Genomic DNA, 19,622 nt, shown 5'->3' with positions numbered 1-19,622 from the left:
GGACACTGTGTAGGACTGTCTGTCATAGCTACAATCCCTCCGACTGGACACTGTGTAGGACTGTCATAGCTATAATTCCTCCCCACTCTGGGATTATGGTGCTTCCCCCACTGTGCCCGCCCTTCCTGTGCCCCCACTGTGCCCGCCCTTCCTGTGCTGTCACTTCCTGCCCGGACCCTACCTGTCTGTCAAAGACCTGGGTAGACCTAGCCACTCAGTAAGTGATGGCTGAATACAAAGGATGGCTTGGTGTCCTGGACCATATGGGAAGAAGAAGACTCAAATATGACAGCACCTCCCACTTCTCACCCTGGGTGGCATCAATTCTGAGAGGCTTAGAGCTCTTTGTCCTCAGGGGGGTTGGCACTCTGGTCCATCTTGCTCACTAGATCTCCACCAGACTGTGCGTTTCTAAGAGGCAGTGTCTCCGTCTCCCTGTTTATTCACCTGCTGCGGCCTCACCTCTCGTGGGGCGTGCGTCCTGTTAGGAAGAGTGCTCTCTTCATGCACCCTGTTCTCAGGAACCCCAGAACTTACGGGACCCCAACACTTTCCTAAGTCAGGCAGTCAGAGAATGTCACTCCCCTGACTGAGAGACATACTCCATCCAGGTTCAGCAGGGAGCAGTTAGAGAAGTATGACCCTCAAGAATTCCACCTTCCTTAGGAATGAGGAATGAAGGATGAAAAAGCTCAGGGGGGGGGATTGTTAAGATAAAGCAAGGGTCTCAAGGCCTGGACAGTTCTAAACATTATGACTAAATGTTATTCTTGCTAAATGTTAAAAAGTAACATAGTATATTGCAGCCCCAACTTTAAATAGGATTAGCTTGATAGAAACTCAAATGGGTAAGTGTAGCCAACTGCAAAGAAGAAATCAATGTGCAATTGACTAGATAGTGTCTATGAGCAATAGCTAAGCCTCCCTTCTGGGACACAGAGCTTTTCCTGTCTCCTTTACTTGCTGCAAGTAAATAAAACTACCTTGGGACATCACATCTGGTTCTTGAACACAACACCCCAAGCAACAAACCCTTGAATTCTGTAGGTTTGGTAGTTTCTTTAAAAGTTAAACATACACCGATCAAATCATCCGTCATTCCTCTCCTAGGTATTTTAGTCAAGAGATGAAAGCGTATGCCCGTGCAAAAATGTGCACAGGAATGTTCATAGCGGCTGTATCTGTACTAACCCCAAACTAGAAATAATCTAAACGGCCACCCACAGGTGAATGGATAAACTGTGGTATATCCATACGTGGACTACTGCCTGCAACAAAGAAAGGGTGAACTACTGATGCACATAACATCAGGGAGGAGTCTCAAAAGAATCACGCAGACTGAAAGAAACCAGACCAAAAAAAAGAATACCTGATTCCATGGATATAAGAATCTAGTAAAGGCAAACTAATATATAAAACGACAGAAAGCACAGTGGCGGAAAGGAGCAGGAGGTGTGGGCGGGGTTACCAAGGGGCATTCCAACACTTGAGACCGATGGGTGTATCCTTTATCTGTAGTGTGCTAACGGTGTCACAGGGATATGAGTATGTCATACTTACCAAATAACTATTTAAATACGTGCAATTTATTACATTTTTTGAACGTGAATAACAGCTTTGTTTGTAATTGGGCAAAATACTGGAAACAATACAGTGCATCAATATTGGAATAAACAAATTGTGGTTGAGTGCAACAACAGAATACTATACTACTTAGTCATTAAAAAAAAACCAGATGATTAACACGTACAATAACATAGGTGAATCTCAAAATAACGACGCTGAGTGAAAGAAGCTGGAATCCCACGAAGGGTACACACTCTACTGTTCCATTTTACATAAAACTCTAGGGAGTAAACACTATCTCTGACGGCGGGAAGTAGATCTGTGGTTTCCTGGAAGTGGAAGAAGGTACAAGAGGGATGGGGGGGGGACGAGGGATGGGGAAGAGAACTGCAAAGGGACAGGAGGAAACTTTGAAGCATAATTACCTTCACTGGGTGATTGTTTACAGGGACACAGCGTTCACAATCTATCATGTTGTATATACGTATTAAGTATGGGTTATTTTCTTACGTGTCAATTACACATCAATACAGGTTTTAAAAAAAGAGTAAAATTCATCCAAAGAAGCCACAGACAGTTGCTCCTTGTTTACTGTTCCTTACCAGTGACATCTAGCTCTTCTCCTGCTGCCTACAGAGCCACGGGTGACCTCCCTGATCCCTGAGCCACGTTACTTCGAATTGGGACACTGTCCTAGTCGCCTGCTATAAGGTGTGCACTAAGGCTGATGGGGCGTTTGAGCCCGGGAGAAAATAAAGCCCAGCATCCTCACCAGCACTCTACCGGATAATCCCCCCCAGAGGTAAAGCTCATGCCGAACACACACCAGCCAATAGTTAGCCTGAATTTTACTTATACCTCCGTAAGATTGCTGTTAAAGTTTATCTGGAAGAATCGAAGCAAAGCACACAACTTGTGATTCTAACCAGACTTACATCCTCCCCGTTTGATACCCTAACAACCCTAATGAAGACATGTACATAGTCAGATCTAAGGACAACAGCTGTATTATACCGTTACAATTGAAAAAGTATCAGATTATCAACAACCACCAAGTTTATTTTAACAACACTGCCATCCAATTACCAACGAGCCTGACCAGGTGGCGGAAGTGCGTGGACCTGAGAGGCTGGGGTCCCAGGTTCAAATCCCCGAGGTTGCCTGCCAGCTTGAGTGGGGACTCACCAGGTAGAGCATGGGACTATCGACATGATCCCCTGCTCGCTGGCTTGAGCCCCAGGTCGCTGCTTGAGCAAGGGGTCACTGGCTCAGCTGAAGCCCCCAGTCAAGGCACATATGAGAAGCAATCAATGAACAACTAAAGTGACACAGCTATAAGTTGATTCTTCTCATCTCTCTCCCTTTCTCTCACCAAAAAAAAAAAAAAAAAGAATGACCAATGACTTTTACATTGACAAACTCGTTTAAAACCTATGCATAAACAAATAAAAACAGCAATGAGAATAACTGGGAAAGAACCACTGAAAAAGAGTAAGTGAGTCAATACTGAACCCATCAGATTCTGAATTGCACTATCCAAACAGATAGGAAATAGCAGGAAAACAGACCGGTCAGGGAAACAAAATGGAAAATTCAGAGGACAGATCCAAGTTTACACAATGCTTAAGCATTTAATAAACGTGGCATCTCAAATCAGTGAGAATTTTTTTTCAGTAACTGTCATTGACTAACCAGCTAAATATTTGATGGAAAAAAATGGCAATCTTTACCCTTCACACCGTAGGCCACAATTCCAGATGGGCGGAAGATGAGAACACACGACGTCAAGTTCTGGCAGCCAAGTGGGCTGAGCTAAGGCAGAATTCCTACCTCTGCACACATCTAAAAAATACGAGATGAAATGTAATTTTAAAAAAAAGTAGTTAATGTGTAGCAGATCTCACAAGAAATAAAAGGAAATCCCCAAGTGTTAGAGGAAATAAGAATCTGAAAGCCAAAATATTAAAAGAAACACTGAGGCCGCGGTGAGCATGAGGTAGGAGTGAGAGGGGGAGGGTGGGGAGGGCGGGGACGGAGGGACAGAAATTCTGGTTCTGAGACCGGGAGGCAGGCCTTAGTGGCTGTGGGCTTGGGCTCCGGCACCGACACACACGGACATAAGACGAGGCCTTGGTTCTAACAAGGCCCAGGGGTTAGCGACGAGACCCTACTCACAGGCCGGGCCCCCGTGAAGGAAACCGACAAGGATCCCTGCCTCCGCATCCATCCATATTCTAATAAGGGTCCGAATGCGGCAGGTGGGAGGCTGGGAAGACAGAATACATCAGGAAACTACATAGGGTGTTGGAAGGTGATGACTATTAGGGGAGCAGAAAATAAAGCAAGACAGGGTGACAAGGAGGGTGGAAGTGTGTGCGTGAGAGAGGGGGCGGGGGTGGGAGGGAGAGACAGACAGACGGGCACAGAGAAGGACATTGTTTTAGGGTATTCAGTAGGATGGTCAGGGCAGGCCACACCGAGAAGTGACAACTGGCCCCAGACCCGGAGGACCCGAGGAAGCCCTCCAGGCAGGTCTCTGAGCGGAGGGCTGGGGATAAGGGCAGAGGCAGGAAGACCCGTTAGGAAACGAGCGGGAATCCAGGTGGCAGAAAGCCGGGGCCTTCCAAGTGGAACCTAAGTGAAAGGGAGACGAAAAATCTTTGTCCCTCAACCTAAGATGACAGCAAAACTCTTGAGTAAAGGGAGAAAAAGTCTTCACTGGGGAAACGAAGCTTAGGCCTGCTAGCAATTAAGAGGCAGAATGCATACTCCTCATTTGATACGAGAAGTTCCAAGATAGTCCATTAATGGAAAAATCAGTCCCAGGCCAATGATAAATCTAGGCTACTCAAATGAGAAACCTGGCAAACTCAAATGCAAAATCACTCAACAGAAACATTTCCAGAACTAAGACCGGTAGGATTGCCACAAGTTCCCCAATAAAGATAAGTTCACAGTCGGAGAGTACAACACACACAAGGAAGTCATCACGCGAGGAAGATCAGAAGACAAAGCAAGCAGGGGCATCGAGTCCCAGCAAGAAACTGAGAGTACAACACACACAGGAAGTCATCACGCGAGGAAGATCAGAAGACACAGCAAGCAGGGGCATCGAGTCCCAGCAAGAAACTGAGACCACCTATCAAACTAAAACATACTACAGGACAGGCCCTGGCCTGTTGGCTCAGCAGCAGAGCGTCGGCCCAGCATGTGGAAGTCCCGGGTTCGATTCCCGGCCAGGGTACACAGGAGAGGTGCCCATCTGCTTCTCCATCCTTCTCCCTCTCCTTTCTCTCCCCTTCTTTCTTCACCTCCTGCAGCCAAAGCTCCATTGGAGCAAAGTTGGCCCGGGCGCTGAGAACAGCTCCATGGCCTCCGCCTCAGGTGCTAGAATGGCTCCAGTTGCAGTGGAGCAATGGCCCAGATGGGCAGGGTATTGTCCCCTAGCGGGCATGCCGGGTGGATCCCAGTCACCGGGTGCATGCGGGAGTCTGTCTGTCTGCCTCCTCCCCCCCACTGCTTCTCACTTCAGAAATATTAAAAAAAATTTTTTTCAAATACTATAGGATAAATTATACTGAAAAATCTCTCCAAGGAAAGAAGGCTGAACAACAGAAGCCTAGTAGTGAAGGATCCCACACTACGATGTCATTAGCATGAAGTTCAAGAACCAGCAAAACAAAATCTGTGGTGTCAGAAGTCAACACGGTGGTTACAGTGGTGGGGGTGGGGGGTGGGCTGATGACTGGGAAGGGTGTGAGGGGGCCTTATGAAAATATCTATTTCTTGATGACTGAGCTCGTTACACAAGGGAGTGGACTTTGTGAACATTTCACCCAGCATGTTGTGAAGAGCGAGGCCCAGCTAGCTAACATGCCAGAGGGCAAAGAAGGAACGGGTCCCTGCGTCTTTCCACACCCACACGGAAGACCTGGTGAGCGCACAGCAGTGGGGAGGCTCCCAGTAGTCTTGGAGGGCGGGCCCAAGGGAGGTCCCCCAATCAGAGCCTGAGCAGTCTTTTGAAGGAGCCCTGATGGGGTGGAGGAAGGGGGGAAACACATCATTCAAGTTTCAGAGCTGTTTCCGGCTGAGATGGGCTTGAAGGTGGGAGGGTGACGAAGACCGGACAAGTCCTCCGGAAGCAGGTGCATTCCATCGAACAAAGAACATCAGAGCTGAAGATGGTCTTCGTGGCCCAACCCCTCACTTTACAGAAGAAGAAAACAAGGCCCAGAGAAGTAGAGGAACCTACTCAAGTCACCTCTGCCCACCCCCCGTGTTAGGTTTCCCTTGGTGGCGGATGTACAGATTCAAGATGACAGGCAGTCAGGTCAAGTGGTGGAAAAGCAAGACTCCAGAGACATACGGCTTAGATTCTAATTCCAGCTCTGCCACTGGCCAGCTAGCTGTGTGACCTTGGACAAGTTATATATCCTCTGTGTACCTCTGTTTCTTCACCTGTAAAATGGTGTACAGGCCCTGGCCAGTTGGCTCAGTGGTAGAGCGTCGGCTCAGTGTGTGGAAGTCCCATGTTCAATTCCCGGCCAGGGCACACAGGAGAAGTGCCCATCTGCTTCTCTACCCCTCCCCTTATCCTTCCTCTTCCTCTCTCTCTTCTCCTCCTGCAGCTAAGGCTTCATTGGAGCAAAGTTGGCCCGGGCGCTGAGGATGGCTCCACGGCCTCCACCTCATGTGCTAGAATGGCTCTGGTTGCAACGGAGCAATGCCCCAGATGGGTAGAGCATCGCCCCCTGGTGGGCATGCCTGGTGGACCCTGGTCGGGTGCATGCAGAGTCTGTCTCTCTGCCTCCCCACTTCTCACTTCAGAAAAAAAAAAAAAGTGTACAAAACTTTCTACAAAATGTATAACCAAATAGAACCTTCTACTACAGCTGAACAGACAGCTACACTGGGACCCAGAGATTTCACTGCTAGACACGTCCCCACAGAAATGCACACATTTGCGCATCAAGACACGAACCGGTGTGGCCACAGCAGTGTTATTTTTAATAGCTAAAATGGTTATTATAGTTAACCACCTGATACATTGAAAACTACTGTCCTGGATCACTATGAAGCAATCACTATTAATCAAACTACAATGACCCATGGATAAATGCCACAGGTTTACTACTGAGCAAAAGAAACCAGCATACCATTCAATTTATACAAAGTTGAGAAACGGTCAACATCAGTGTATGGTGGGCAGGGAACATGGTGACCGGGAGGGGGCACAAGGCTTCTGGGGCATTGGTATGCTCTTGATGTGGGTATTGGTGACACAGTTATGGTCACGTGGTGAGAAGTCTTTGAGGTGTATGCTTATGAGGCACATGCCTTTCTGTATGTGTGTTATATTCAGTAAGGAAGTTTACTTAATAACAATAATGGAGCCTACCTCACAAGGGCATAATGAGGACCAAAGGAGGTAATAATATCTATAAAACGTTCGGAACGGAGTGTAGCAGCGACAGTACGAGCTAGGGAAATGTCTGCTGACATCAGCCAAAGCGGAGGATGAGCCCTCTGCTTCCGGGTGTCCTTCCTACACCCGCCTCGGAGCCCTCTCCAAGCAAAACGGAAGGGCTCCTCTCTCCCCACATTCTGCGCCGTCTACCACCACGGTCCTGAGCACAGTCCCCGGGACACTGAGACAGGGAAGGTCCCCAGAGCTCACGCAGCCTGCCCAAGCTCTCACACTGGGGGCGGAGCCTGGCATCACCCAGGCAGTCGGCAGCAGCAGTGAGCTCTCATCCCTGACCCCTCGTAAATTACATCTGGGTACTTCATACATTATTAAATATAGTTGCTGCGCTCTCTGATCTTGATTTTAGAACAATCTCCTAGGGCTCAGAAAAAGTCATCCTTGCTTTTCACTTTTCCTGGATCATATTCTGCAGAGAGCTTTTGGTTTAAAACAACAACAACACCCACAGCGGTCAAACTACGGTTCCATCAGTTAAGTACAGTGGGAAAATACAGGGGATGCTCAGTCTCTTCTTCCCTCGCACGTCTGGGTATCAGAACGGCGAACCCGCCTGAAAATGTGGTTTAAAGAGGACTGATGTCTGCGGACTGGAGAGAGAAGAGATTTCCTCCCTCGCGGCAGCTGGGAAGGCCAAGCACTTTCTCGCCCTGAATTCTCTCCGGGTCTGAGCCTCGAAGTGAGACAGGGCTGGGTCTGGGAATAAAGAGTTGGCCGGGACCAGCCTGCCCACCTCTGAGGTCTGGCTTCGAGAAGAGGAAACAAGTTGGCCGCAGGACTCAAGAGCAGGGGGCTGGTGTCCAAGAGCCCTGCCCTGGGGCGCCCAACCCAAAGGTACTTTCATGTTGCAGATGCCAAATTCTGTATCTGTAAACACAATGTGTTTCCTTTTCACGCTGGGCTTTGAGGCTATTATTGTCCAGCACTTTCTGCACCACAAGCCCGAACTTAAGCAGAGCAGTGAGGGGCGTGGCCTCGTTCCTCAACGCCACAAAGATGTGGTTTGGGGTCCCGGGCCCAACTTCTCAGGTGAGGAAAATGACACCCCATGCTGGGCAGGGCCTGGGCAAGCCTGATGCAGGGGGAAGGAGCCTGACCCAGGCTGAGGTGGGATTTCCTTCCTGTTCTGGGGCCGTGGGGAGCTTTGGTCCCAGAAACCCAGGCAGTCCTGGGACGCTCCAGTGCCCAGGACCGTGCTGGGGCTGCAGAGCTGGTGCCCCCAGGAGGGGCACTCTTTTCAGGGAGCTGTGGTCCCTCTCGACGATCATGGTTTGGAAGAAAACAGGAACACCCTGACAGTGCAAAGGCAGGAGGAACACGTGAAGTGAGCTCCACCCCAATTCTTCCCTGACACAGAAGCCAAATCAAAAACGCCCTCCAAGACTCTCGGCACCTCCCCAGCGCCCCAGGCGTCGGGCATGTGTCCTCACTCTGGGGGCCCACCCAGGCTGACCATTAGGGCAAGTTTTCCCTTTTCACATGGACAGCCTCCCAAATGAGAGTCCATTCCACCTGCGGGGAGGGCGTCCAATTCCCACGTTACAGGCCAGAGCCCACAGAGCCGCCCACCCACGGAAGGCTCCGGAACCTCCACTCACAGGGCACGTCCGCGTCTGCAGGCTGGGGCAAGTCCTCTGACGCTCAGGGGGGCATGTGGTTCTCATCTCTTCGGCTAATTCTGAATAACTAGGAACGACTGCCTAGGGTTTATGTGGAGAAGGATTCCAAGATACTAAAATCATTTCTGGACTTATGAGCAGAGTGCTGCGATGGATTAGCAATGCCTGCCCTGGTTTCAGAACTGGGGAGTGGTGGCAAACTGACTAAGTCCTCCCCACTGGCCACTCCAAGCCCTGACCTTGGTCATCAGGCAGGCAGAAAGCGTCCATTGCCTTGCGACCTCAAATATGGAATGGAGCACACAACACAGAGGGCCCCAGAAACTCAAAGAGATATCTTATTTCCTTGTTACCTAGGACTTGGTTATCCAGCTTGGCCCCTTTAAGGATCCCTGAGGTCTTACAGATTGTCTAACGTTGGCATGGAGCCTCTGGAATGTGTAAAAATTGGACATGACAACCTGTAGACAGAAAGGACTATGGAGAGTGGGGGGTGTCTAGAAAATCTAGCAATGGCAGCAGCCAGGAGGGGACATAGATGAGCCCCCAACTCAAACCCAACACCTCATACAGGCCGGTCTTGAAGCCTCCACAGAGACAGGTTTCTGGAGCTTTAATTCCAGGCTCCAGCCAAGCGGGGAAGATTCATTAGTTAACAGTGGATATAATGACCTCGGGTGTTACTTTCTACCTTGAAATATTCTCACCCAACAAATGTTCTTTGATCTCTGGAAAGCCACCCCTTTTCAAAAGCCTGAGAAGTCTACCACACCTCAAGAGCCATCCCTTTTCTGGGCCGTCTTTATATGCAGAAATGCACTGCCACGTGAATTCACTGCCGCTTAACTGTAGCTACTACGCTGATCCCAGCAGCAGAAGGGTCGGTCATCTCTGAGGATGACAAAGCCCAATTCTCCCTTCCTTGGCAGGATCCCTGTACACCTGGTCCCCTCAGATGACACCTTCCCTTGGTCTCTGAGTGGCAGTGGAGACGCCTCCGATGGAAATGTCCATCGCAAAGGAGGCTTGGGGCAGGCTCCGAGGTGGTAGAAGGGACAGGCTCAGAGAAGAGGCACTCCGCATCTCATCCATCCACAGGACCACAGTCCCTTCTCCCTGCCAGAGGGTAGAACTGGCACAAAGTAACGTAGCCAAGGCTGAACACACACCTAGCTCGGGCCTCCCAGAAGCTGGTTATGACAGGACACGGCTTTTCCGTTGACCTGCCTTCACAACAAGCACCGCAGATACCCCTGCTCTCTGTGTAGGCAATGCTGTCACCGAATGCTGTGACCAGCCTTCACAACAAGCACCGCAGATACCCCTGCTCTCTGTGTAGGCAATGCTGTCACCGAATGCTGTGACCAGCCTTCACAACAAGCACCGCAGATAACCCTGCTCTCTGTGTAGGCAATGCTGTCACCGAATGCTGTGACCAGCCTTCACAACAAGCACCGCAGATACCCCTGCTCTCTGTGTAGGCAATGCTGTCACCGAATGCTGTGACCAGCCTTCACAACAAGCACCGCAGATACCCCTGCTCTCTGTGTAGGCAATGCTGTCACCGAATGCTGTGACCTGCCTTCACAACAAGCACCGCAGATACCCCTGCTCTCTGTGTAGGCAATGCTGTCACCGAATGCTGTGACCAGCCTTCACAACAAGCACCGCAGATACCCCTGCTCTCTGTGTAGGCAATGCTGTCACCGAATGCTGTGACCAGCCTTCACAACAAGCACCGCAGATACCCCTGCTCTCTGTGTAGGCAATGCTGTCACCGAACAAGCCAACATGTGCCCTGCAGACCTGTCCACCTTAGTTTAGTTTGTGTAAAAACTGCCCTTCAGTGGCAGGGACATCTGTTTTTGAACAGCTTCCATTCCTCGTGGCACGCTGATTAATTAAAACAAAGCACACACAAGGCACCTCGCACACTGCTTGGCATTTAGGAGGGGGCTGCATCTGTTCAGGATGCAACCCAACAAGCACTGCTGACTGACACCCTGAACTCGGCCGTTCCCCAGCCACCCGAAGCCGTGCCACACCCCCCACGCCTGCGGCGGCCACAGGGCTGACGTGCGTCTTTCCAAATGACAGGGGGAAAGGTGGGCTGCTTTGCAAGTCTTTGGCTTAAATCCTGAGTGTTTCGTAAGGGCCTCCTACACCTCCGGTCTCGCACTAATTTAAGGCGCTGCAGAAACACAAGGTATGATTATCACTTCTGAAAGGAAGAAAAAAACAAATACTGGCCCACAAACTATCCATAGTTGTACAGCAACAGATAAGGCTGTTTTATAAGCCAGCTCCCTAGAGGGACATTTATTATGGTGAGGCCAGTGTGCACAGCAGAAACTATAGAAGCCATCAAGATAACACGAATACCAACCCAGAGGACTTTTGAAGTGTAAACATAAAAGTCTATTAAGAATACAATGTTGGTTTAATCCCAAGACAAAAAATCTGCTTAATGAAAAGCACAACTCATCTCAAGAAGGAAATATCGATACCAGCTGTGAGCAGAAAATGAGGGGATTCCTTCCAGGGAACATTTGAATTTCAACCCACTGCCTTTCCAATATTTTCTCTGGACATAAAGTCTCAAATACTTTTCCGAGGATCTCATTTTTCTCCAGGAGGAGGAGGTCAGAGAGAAGTCTGGGCAGGGCCCGAGGAGAGTTTGGCAGGGCCCGGCAGGGCAGAGACCCACCCCTCAGGGATCACCCTGACCCAACTCCGGCTCGCTTCTCTGGAGACAGCAGGGAGCAGCCTCCCTCCCTGCCCACCAGGCACTAATGGGGACCCCAGAAAGACCCTCATTCTGGCTGCTACAGGGGCAACAGAGACAAATAGCAGCCCTGTGCTGCTGACACACACAAGCTGCACCTACCAGCAAGACGCCGGTGACCAGGATACGCCATTCAACTCCTCTCTTTAACAACACTGCTTAGCCACTGCCTGATTGTTGTTGTTGTTTTTTGTTTTGGGGGGGGATTGTGGGGGTTTTTTTGCAATATGTTCTGGAGAAGCAAAGGGAATCCAAGCATTCGGGAGAAAGGAGGCCTTATTTGAAAGGATTTTCTGATGATGAGCTCTGTCCTACCACCTTTGAGAGGGCTCACAGACCCTGGAATCAAGACAGACTGATTTATCCTGACCAGGCAGTGGTGCAATGGATAGTGTCGGCCTGGGATACTGAGGACTCAGGTTCAAATCCCAGAGGTCACCGGCTTGAGCATGGGCTCATCCAACCTGAGCACAGGATCACCGTCATCTTGAGCGTGGGGTCACTGACACGACTCCACGGTCGCTGGTTTGAGCCCAAGGTCGCTGGCTTGAGCCCAAGGTCGCTGGCTTGAGCAAGGGGTGACTGGCTCAGCTGGAGCCCCCCAGTCAAGGCACTTAGGAGAAAACAATCAATGAACAACCAAAGTGAAGCAACTATGAGTTAATGCCTCTCATCTCTCCCTTCTTGTCTGTCTGTCTCTCTTTCTCACTTAAAAAAATAAAATTAAAAAAAAAAAACTTGTTCGTCAACAACACCCGTGGGTGCTGAGCACTCATAAGGATGTATTTAAACCCTCCTTACTCGGCCCTGGCTGGTTGGCTCAGTGGTAGAGCGTCGGCCTGGCGTGCAGAAGTCCCGAGTTCGATTCCCGGCCAGGGTACACAGGAGAAGCGCCCATCTGCTTCTCCACCCCTCCCCCTCTCCTTCCTCTCTGTCTCTTTCTTCCCCTCCCACAGCCGAGGCTCCATTGGAGCAAAGATGGCCCCAGGCGCTGGGGATGGCTCCTTGGCCTCTGCCCCAGGCGCTAGAGTGGCTCTGGTCGCGGCAGAGCGACCCCCCCAGAGGGACAGAGCATCGCCCCCTGGTGGGCGTGCCGGGTGGATCCCGGTCAGGCGCATGCGGGAGTCTGTCTGACTGTCTCTCCCCGTTTCTAGCTTCAGAAAAATACAAAAAATAAATAAATAAATAAATAAAGCCTCCTTACTTAAACTCCTAAGTATATTACTTATAGCTCCCACTAGGCCCGAGGGCTGAAATAAAGGACAAGTTCTTATATATATATATATATATATATATATATATATATAACTTCACATTTAAGCATGTATAAACATAATAAATATAGTAATATAACATAATATTATGTAATATAACCAGAAACCACCTGTAATGCTAGCAAGAAGTAACAAGTTGTGCCAACTCTTCTCTTATACATGGATGTGTAACTACCATCCATCCATCCATCTATCCATCCCATGGGGAGGCCGCACAGAAGATGCCATAAGAGCCTAAGTTTCAGGCCAAAGTCCCAGCTCCACCACCTTCTAGTGGTGTGTAGTACTAATAGCTAGTAGCCTTTGGGTAAACCGTTTAAAGTCTCTAGATTACGACTTCCGCATCTGTAAAATAACAACAATAACAGTGCCTATTATTAGCAGAGTCACAAAAGATTAAATGACTACACTAATGAGTGCCTGGCAAAAAATAAGCCCTCAAGAGTTCATCATCACAATGACAATAATTATAATAATTACTATGATTATAAAAACACTCGCTGATCTACAGCTCTGTGCCAGTCTCTGGACGAGGCAGCAAATGACGTGGGCCTTCTGATTTTGCAAGAATCTTTAGTGGGGCATGAGATTTCTCACGGCAACACCACCAATACAATCTCCCTCTCTTGCTGGGGACGATAGTAGACCCAAACATGAGAGCCATTTACAGCACGAACAACTCCCTCCCAAAGCCATGTTTAAACAATTATAATAAGCATTATGTTGCCGGTACCCATGACCATAGGAGGCCAGCCCGGCACCGTGCTCATCTTGCAGAGATGTCTTTTGTGTGGGTTTTGGGTTTCAGGCTGGGCTATGCAAAACCATCAAGTGAGTCACAAAACGAGTTTTCACAGGCTCACCCTGTCACAAACCAGGCAGGGGTTCATACTGACATCCCCACAGTAAGATGAAACAGCATGCTTAGTCAGGCAATAAATACTAACACAGCTCTGACATCAGGGGGACACTGATTAAAACTGATGTCAATAATTTATGAAACACAATATGGTCTTCAGATGCTCTTTTGGAGGGAAAAAAAAAGGCCTAGCAACCCAGGTGGTTTAAAACTGTTCATGCATTTCCTCTTGAATGTATACCCGCCCCCACCATGCATGGATGCTTCCTTACACCATGAATGTAAATGCACATGTGTATGAGAGCATGTGAACACTGCTGATACATATGGGCGGAAGAAAGTATTTAGAAATTCCACTGAGAGCTGTCCAGGCTGTAACGTTAGACGTAGTCTTGTCTTTCATATTGTTCTGAAGACTTTTTTTTTTTTTTTTTACTTTTTCTCCAGAAGAAATCCAAAATTGCATTTGAGATAAAATTGGGCTTTACAAAAGTTCACATTTATTATTTATTCCGTAGAGAACTCAACCTTATCACAGTACCGAAAAGAAAGCTTGACCAAGAAACACACCTACAGGATGTGTGTATTTCTTAGCCTTCTCAATGTATTCGGGACCTATGTAGAAGAACCATTTAGTGAGATAATATCAAAAAGTGTTTTCGGAGTTTCAGAGTGGCGGTGGTTGGGATGGGGGCGGGGAGTTAACCTGGGAAAGGATACCATTTTAGTCTATTCTTAATCGTGTCTCATTTTGTAAAGTCAAAGACAGACTAGCACAATGACAATGCTTCGTTTTGATCAAGACTGATTTGTGGAATAAAAAAAACATAGGTACTTCTTTACTTTGCCTTAGTTGTAAATAATCTGGGTCGTCTGACTTGATAGGTCAACAGTGTGAAATTCACAAGATGGGATTATGCTGGAGAAAAAAACATCTGAGCCGCTGACAGCACAAAAGTTAGTGTTTGAAGGATTTATTAATGCTCTTTTCCTAGCACAGTGCCCTGTAGTGTCTCAGAACACCTGTCAAATACTAATTCATTCACGTATCTCCACTACAGGCCCTTTTCATAAAAGGCTCGACCTTTAATTGTAAATCACTTTTAAATTGTCTTTGCTGGTTCTCTCTTTTGCAATAGGATGGAAAAATCACTAAGACTTCAATTAAGAGTTTATGGGAACTTCAACCTGACTTTCCTGTCTGTATCTACAAGGTATCAGAACATCTATTCAGAAAGGAAACTGTAAATAACTTGAACATAGTTGAGTTGGCTCGGCTTTTATCAGATGACTGAACCATTGGCAAGATTTAAAGATACTGTAACCACTGAGAATTGAAATAACCTCAAGTAAAAAAAAAACAAAACAAAAACAAAAAAACAGGAAATACTGTCAGCCTATTATTTGTCATGTAGATTATGTACTTATTAGGCCTAATTAACCTTTTTGAGCAAAAAAAGGCTTACTAATTACATTAGTTAATATGTTGATTGCTCAATTTGGCTTAAAAAAAAAGTCAATCCAATTTGTGCATCGTTAGTGCTTCAGTCAAAAGACAAAATCCTAAACTACAGAGGTTATTTCATGTGCTTGACCATTGTTACAGCAAACGACTGTGGTTTTATGTCTCCACACTGAAGTGACCGGGAGAGAGAGGGGTGCCTGATGAATGTGAACACATCTGACACGAGGATGAATCTTCAAACCAGCAAAACGTTGCCCCGTCCAGTTTATCTGCCTCAATGTACTCACTGGCATTTGTCCAATGAGACCCCAGCCAGTGACAATTCAAAGGTATCTTTCATATGCACATACAAACTAAAACTGATAGCAGAACCCTGGGAGGCCCTTGGAATGTCAACACAGGGTTTTTCCGCACAAAAGGAAGAAAAGAAAAGAGGAATGGGGGAAAGGGGGAAGAGATGGGAAAAACCAATATTTCTGAAGACCTTGAGCAGATCAAAGGAATTGCATTCTCAAAAGACCACTAATTCCGGTTATAACTAGTATCTCTCACTGTGGAATCCTGAACCGTCTCTTCCAACTGCCAACCAGTTGCCTCTCTTAAAGAAGGGAGGGGGGGGTAAGAACAATTAGGTCTGCAAAATCAGGACCCACTGAGAGTAGAAATGGAGGCCCCGCCACGCAACAGGAGGCACAGCCCCTCGCAGACCCGGAGGCCGCCGGGGCCTCAGCGCCCACCGCTCTGCAAGACATGTTTTTCCATTGGATTGCTCAGAAGTCTGCATCCGCCGCCGTCGTGAGGCACAAACTATTCGACAACAACATGACACAATTAATCAGAACCAGACGTCAAAACGTGTGTTTGTGGGACCAGCAAACTGCAATGTCCTCGGAGGGCGCAGCAATTGAAAAAGACTCACACTGGCTGTTGGGGGGGGGGGGGGTCAGAGGAAAAACCTATATGTTCGCAGAAGATGCACACCAAAATGGCACTTTACAAACTCAAAGATTTTCACTGAAATGAGATGAGCATTTTGGAAATTTCTCTCACACACTGGAAAAGTATTCTTACTACCTGCCCCCCTCTTTCCCCGCCCCCCTCCCCCAGAGAAACTGGTGCCTGAGTTTCTATAGCAGCAAAGTTGTACTATTCAGAAATAGAACGTATCCTTTTCTTTTCCTCTTTTTTTTTTTTTAAGCCTCATTTCTGACACAATGTATTCGCCAGTGCCGGTTTTTGTCAGTTTTCTCTTTCAGGAACTGAATTAAAAAGCAAGAATCTGGACCCTCAGTTAATTCAAAACTGTTTAATTTTACGAAACTCGGACACTAACCAAAAAAAAAAAAAAAAAAAAAAAATCTTATATACTTCTTTTTTGAATCAGAATTGAATTAGTTTAAAATGATTACTGAACTCTCCTTTGTAATCTGTAGATAGTAATTAATTTAAATCACATCATTCTTTTGCTAACACAAACACGCTGTCCAAAAGAGAAAAAAAAATTCAAACCATGAAAGACAAATGGGAGGACGCAGAAGTGAGATTCGTCGGGGACTGAACTGGCCGCAAACTGTAAGCCCCTCTGCCGTCTCCCAATGGGTTTAAGGCTGTGGCGCTGGGACTTCCCGGGAACCGGCCGGGACCCCCAACTGCGCGCCCAGCTGCAGCCGAGGGAAAGGGGGTTGGGGGTGGGGCGGAGGTGGGTCCCAGGGTCTCGACAAACTAAGGGGAAGGCAGTGAGTATTTGCATTTGGATCCGAGGTTAGAGGGACCATCCGAGGTTAGAGGGAACTCTTCTGGCTTAGGAGAGCTCACCGGGCGCAACCCCGAGGGTCCACGGCCAGCGCCACGAGCGCGAGTGGTCTGCTCTCTCTGCCCATCCAGGTCCACGACATCCCAGAACGCACCGCCCACCATTCCCTCGGCATTCCCGCAGCGGATGACCCTCCGCGCGGCGGCCGCCGGGGCTCCGGAGAACTCGTGGCCGCGAGGCCCGGGAGCAGCCTCCCGCGCTCCCGCCCGCCGCCCGCACCCCCGCGGCGCTCCACTCACCCACGCACTCGTTGGCCTCTCGGGCGGTGGCGCGCTGCCAGGGCCGGTCGTAGTGGAAGGGCTTGCAGCGGTCGCACTCGGGGCCCGCCGTGTTGTGCCTGCAGTCACACACCAGGCTGTCGTCGCGGTCGCGCACGCAGCGGGCCGCGTGTCCGTTGCACTTGCAGCGGCCGCCCACCTGCAGGTCGGACACTGCGTAAAAGTACGAGTCGCGCGCCAGCTCCGAGTCGTCCTCGTTCTCGTCGCCGAACGTGTGCAGGCGGCTGAAGGCCACGCGGATGTCGGTGGCCGTGACCCAGTCCTGCAGCACGGGCGAGTTGTCGAAGTCGTGAGCCGAGGGCCGTCCGTCCAGCGTGCTGAAGGCGATGAGGCCGCCCGAGAGCGGGCGCATGTCGGTGTGCGAGTCCGTGCACACGGCCTCCTGCTCGTTCTGCTTGGTGATGGGCGCGCGGTGCGGCCGGTTGTACATCTTGCGGCACTGCGTGGAGTAGAACTGGAAGGGCACCCACGTGCGCCCGTAGTCCATGGACTTGTAGATCGCCATGGACTCGGGCCGCGGAGAGCAGAACTGCAGGCTCACGTAAGTCACCTCGAACTTCTTGCCGAGCGACAGCGTGAGCGTGACGTTGTGCGGAAACTGCAGGTAGTTCTCGGACTGCCAGCACGTCAGGTTGTGCGGGTTGTTGAGGTCGGTGAGGAAGGAGGGCGGGTGCGCCTTCTTGGGGTCGGACGCGTTGCAAAGGTGGCAGGCGCGCAGCCGCTCCTCGCCGCGCTCGCTCACCACGCAGTAGCGCGCCGCGGGCCGCCCGCAGGTGCTGGACACGCGCACGTCCTTGCCGAAGGCCGCGTTGACAAAGTCCGGGATGCAGCGGCGCGGGTGGCCGTTCTCGTCCGAGCAGGGGTCGGGCTGCGCCGCCTGGCCCGCGAACATGCTGAGCCCGGGCCCGCCGCGCACCGCGCCCACCAGGCACGCCACCGCCGCCAGCAGCGGCAGCGCCTCCCACACCACACGCATCATGCTGCGTCCAGCTTGCCCCGGCCCCGCCGCGCCGAAGAGTCGGTCCGCCCGCCGCAGAAGGCGCCTGCGGAGAGAGGGGAGCTACGCTCAGCCAGCCTGCCCCGCGCCCTCCACCCCCCGCGGGGCAAAGAGCCGGGGCGCGGGCGAACGCCCGGCTTCCCCACGGCCGACTGCCCGCCTCGCAGCGGAAGGCGAATCCGGAGCCCCCAAGCCAGCATCGCCGGCGCTTCTCCCCGGCCGAGCGGCGAACCGGAGCCGCGGGCGAACGCTGGGCTTCCCAGCCACCACCGCCTCCACGCCGCCCGAGGGGCATGCCCGCGCCCGCCTGCCCATCTGCAGCCAGCCCGCCTAGCACCCCAAGTGTCGGGCGCAGGAAAACGCGGGGGTCCCCGGCCCCGCGCGGCCCGCGCTCCTTCCTCCCGCAGCCTGGGATCCCTCTCCGCTGCCGCAGCTCGCGTCCCCGCCGGAGCCTCTGCATTCAGGACTTTACCTCTGGAGAGGGCAAAAGAGAAAGAAAAGTTTGCCCGGCCCTGGCCGAAAAGCCCGCACGCCGGACAGCGAGAGCCTCTCGTTCGCTGCTAGCAGACGCGTCCTGCTCAGCGCGGGCTTGCCAGCTCCATGCCCGGCGCGGCCGCCGCTACCCAGCCCCGGCCCCGGCCCGGCCGCTGCCGCTGCCGCCGCCGCCGCCTCGCTCTCCCGAGTGACGACGCGGCCGCCCGTCTCCCGCCGCGGTCCGACTGCTGCCCAGCCCGCGCCCGGGGCGCACACACACTCACGCTCGCTGGCGCGCACTCACACACACGCACGCACGCCTCCGAGGGCTGCTCCGCCGCCGCCGCCGCCGCCGCTCGCGCCGGGAGTGGGGGGCGGAGGGGAGCGCGGGGGCGGGGGGCGGGGCCGCCGGGCGGGGCGCCGGCCAATAACGTCGGCGAGCAGCCGCCCGGTCGCGAGCAAAGTTTTCACCCCGGGAAAGAAGAAACTTAAAGGGAACCGGCCTGGGACGCGGAGAGAGCGAAAGGGCGAGCGGGTGGGAACCCGGGAGCCCGAGAACGAAAAGCGGAGACAAAGAGAAAGCTAGAAGAGCGCCCGGGGAAACCCCGGAGAGGGGGCTGGGCCCGCGCGCACCCCTGGAGGGAGGAGGGGCCGGCCGGGACTGTCAGCCTCGCCCGGCCCGGCGCTGCCCCGGAGCCTCGCCGCTTTCCGCCAGCCCTGCGCCTTTGGGAGCGCGCGGGCGGAGTGTGGGGGAGGGGACAGTTTTCTCCCTCCTCGTCCCGTCCAAACACTTCTGTGTTTGTTTTCTTTGCTGCGCCGAGGTCGGGCCTTCTTCTAACCCAGCCTGATGGCCCCGGTGGCACCTCGTACAGCGCCGTGCCCCTGTCGGCAAACAGCGGGGGCCCGGGGTCATGAGGAGGAGGAGAAGGAGGAAGGTGTAACCTCTGCCTGCTTGCCCCTCCTGCCTGAAGCCTTTGGGGTCTGGTGAGAAGGGGCTGCTCCTACAC

At 51.3% G+C, this 19,622-nt stretch overlaps 1 protein-coding gene across 1 annotated transcript in view; it reads right to left on the bottom strand.

The window, feature by feature from the left end:
* LOC136392387 (netrin-1-like) overlaps positions 1-18,912 on the bottom strand; it is a 130,258-nt gene extending 111,346 nt beyond the window's left edge. Inside the window, exons 1-2 of the mRNA XM_066364522.1 lie at positions 18,614-18,912; positions 17,106-18,187 (exon numbers count right to left, since the gene is read on the bottom strand). Of these exons, the coding sequence (XP_066220619.1) occupies positions 17,106-18,123 (1,018 nt within the window). The 5' untranslated portion in view covers positions 18,124-18,187; positions 18,614-18,912. The remainder of the gene's footprint in view (positions 1-17,105; positions 18,188-18,613) is intronic.
* Between the last annotated feature and the right edge of the window lie 710 nt (positions 18,913-19,622).

Source organism: Saccopteryx leptura, chromosome 2 (genome assembly GCF_036850995.1).
Source record: "Saccopteryx leptura isolate mSacLep1 chromosome 2, mSacLep1_pri_phased_curated, whole genome shotgun sequence".
Lineage (NCBI taxonomy): Eukaryota > Metazoa > Chordata > Mammalia > Chiroptera > Emballonuridae > Saccopteryx > Saccopteryx leptura.
This window is presented reverse-complemented; position numbering and strand designations above follow the sequence as displayed.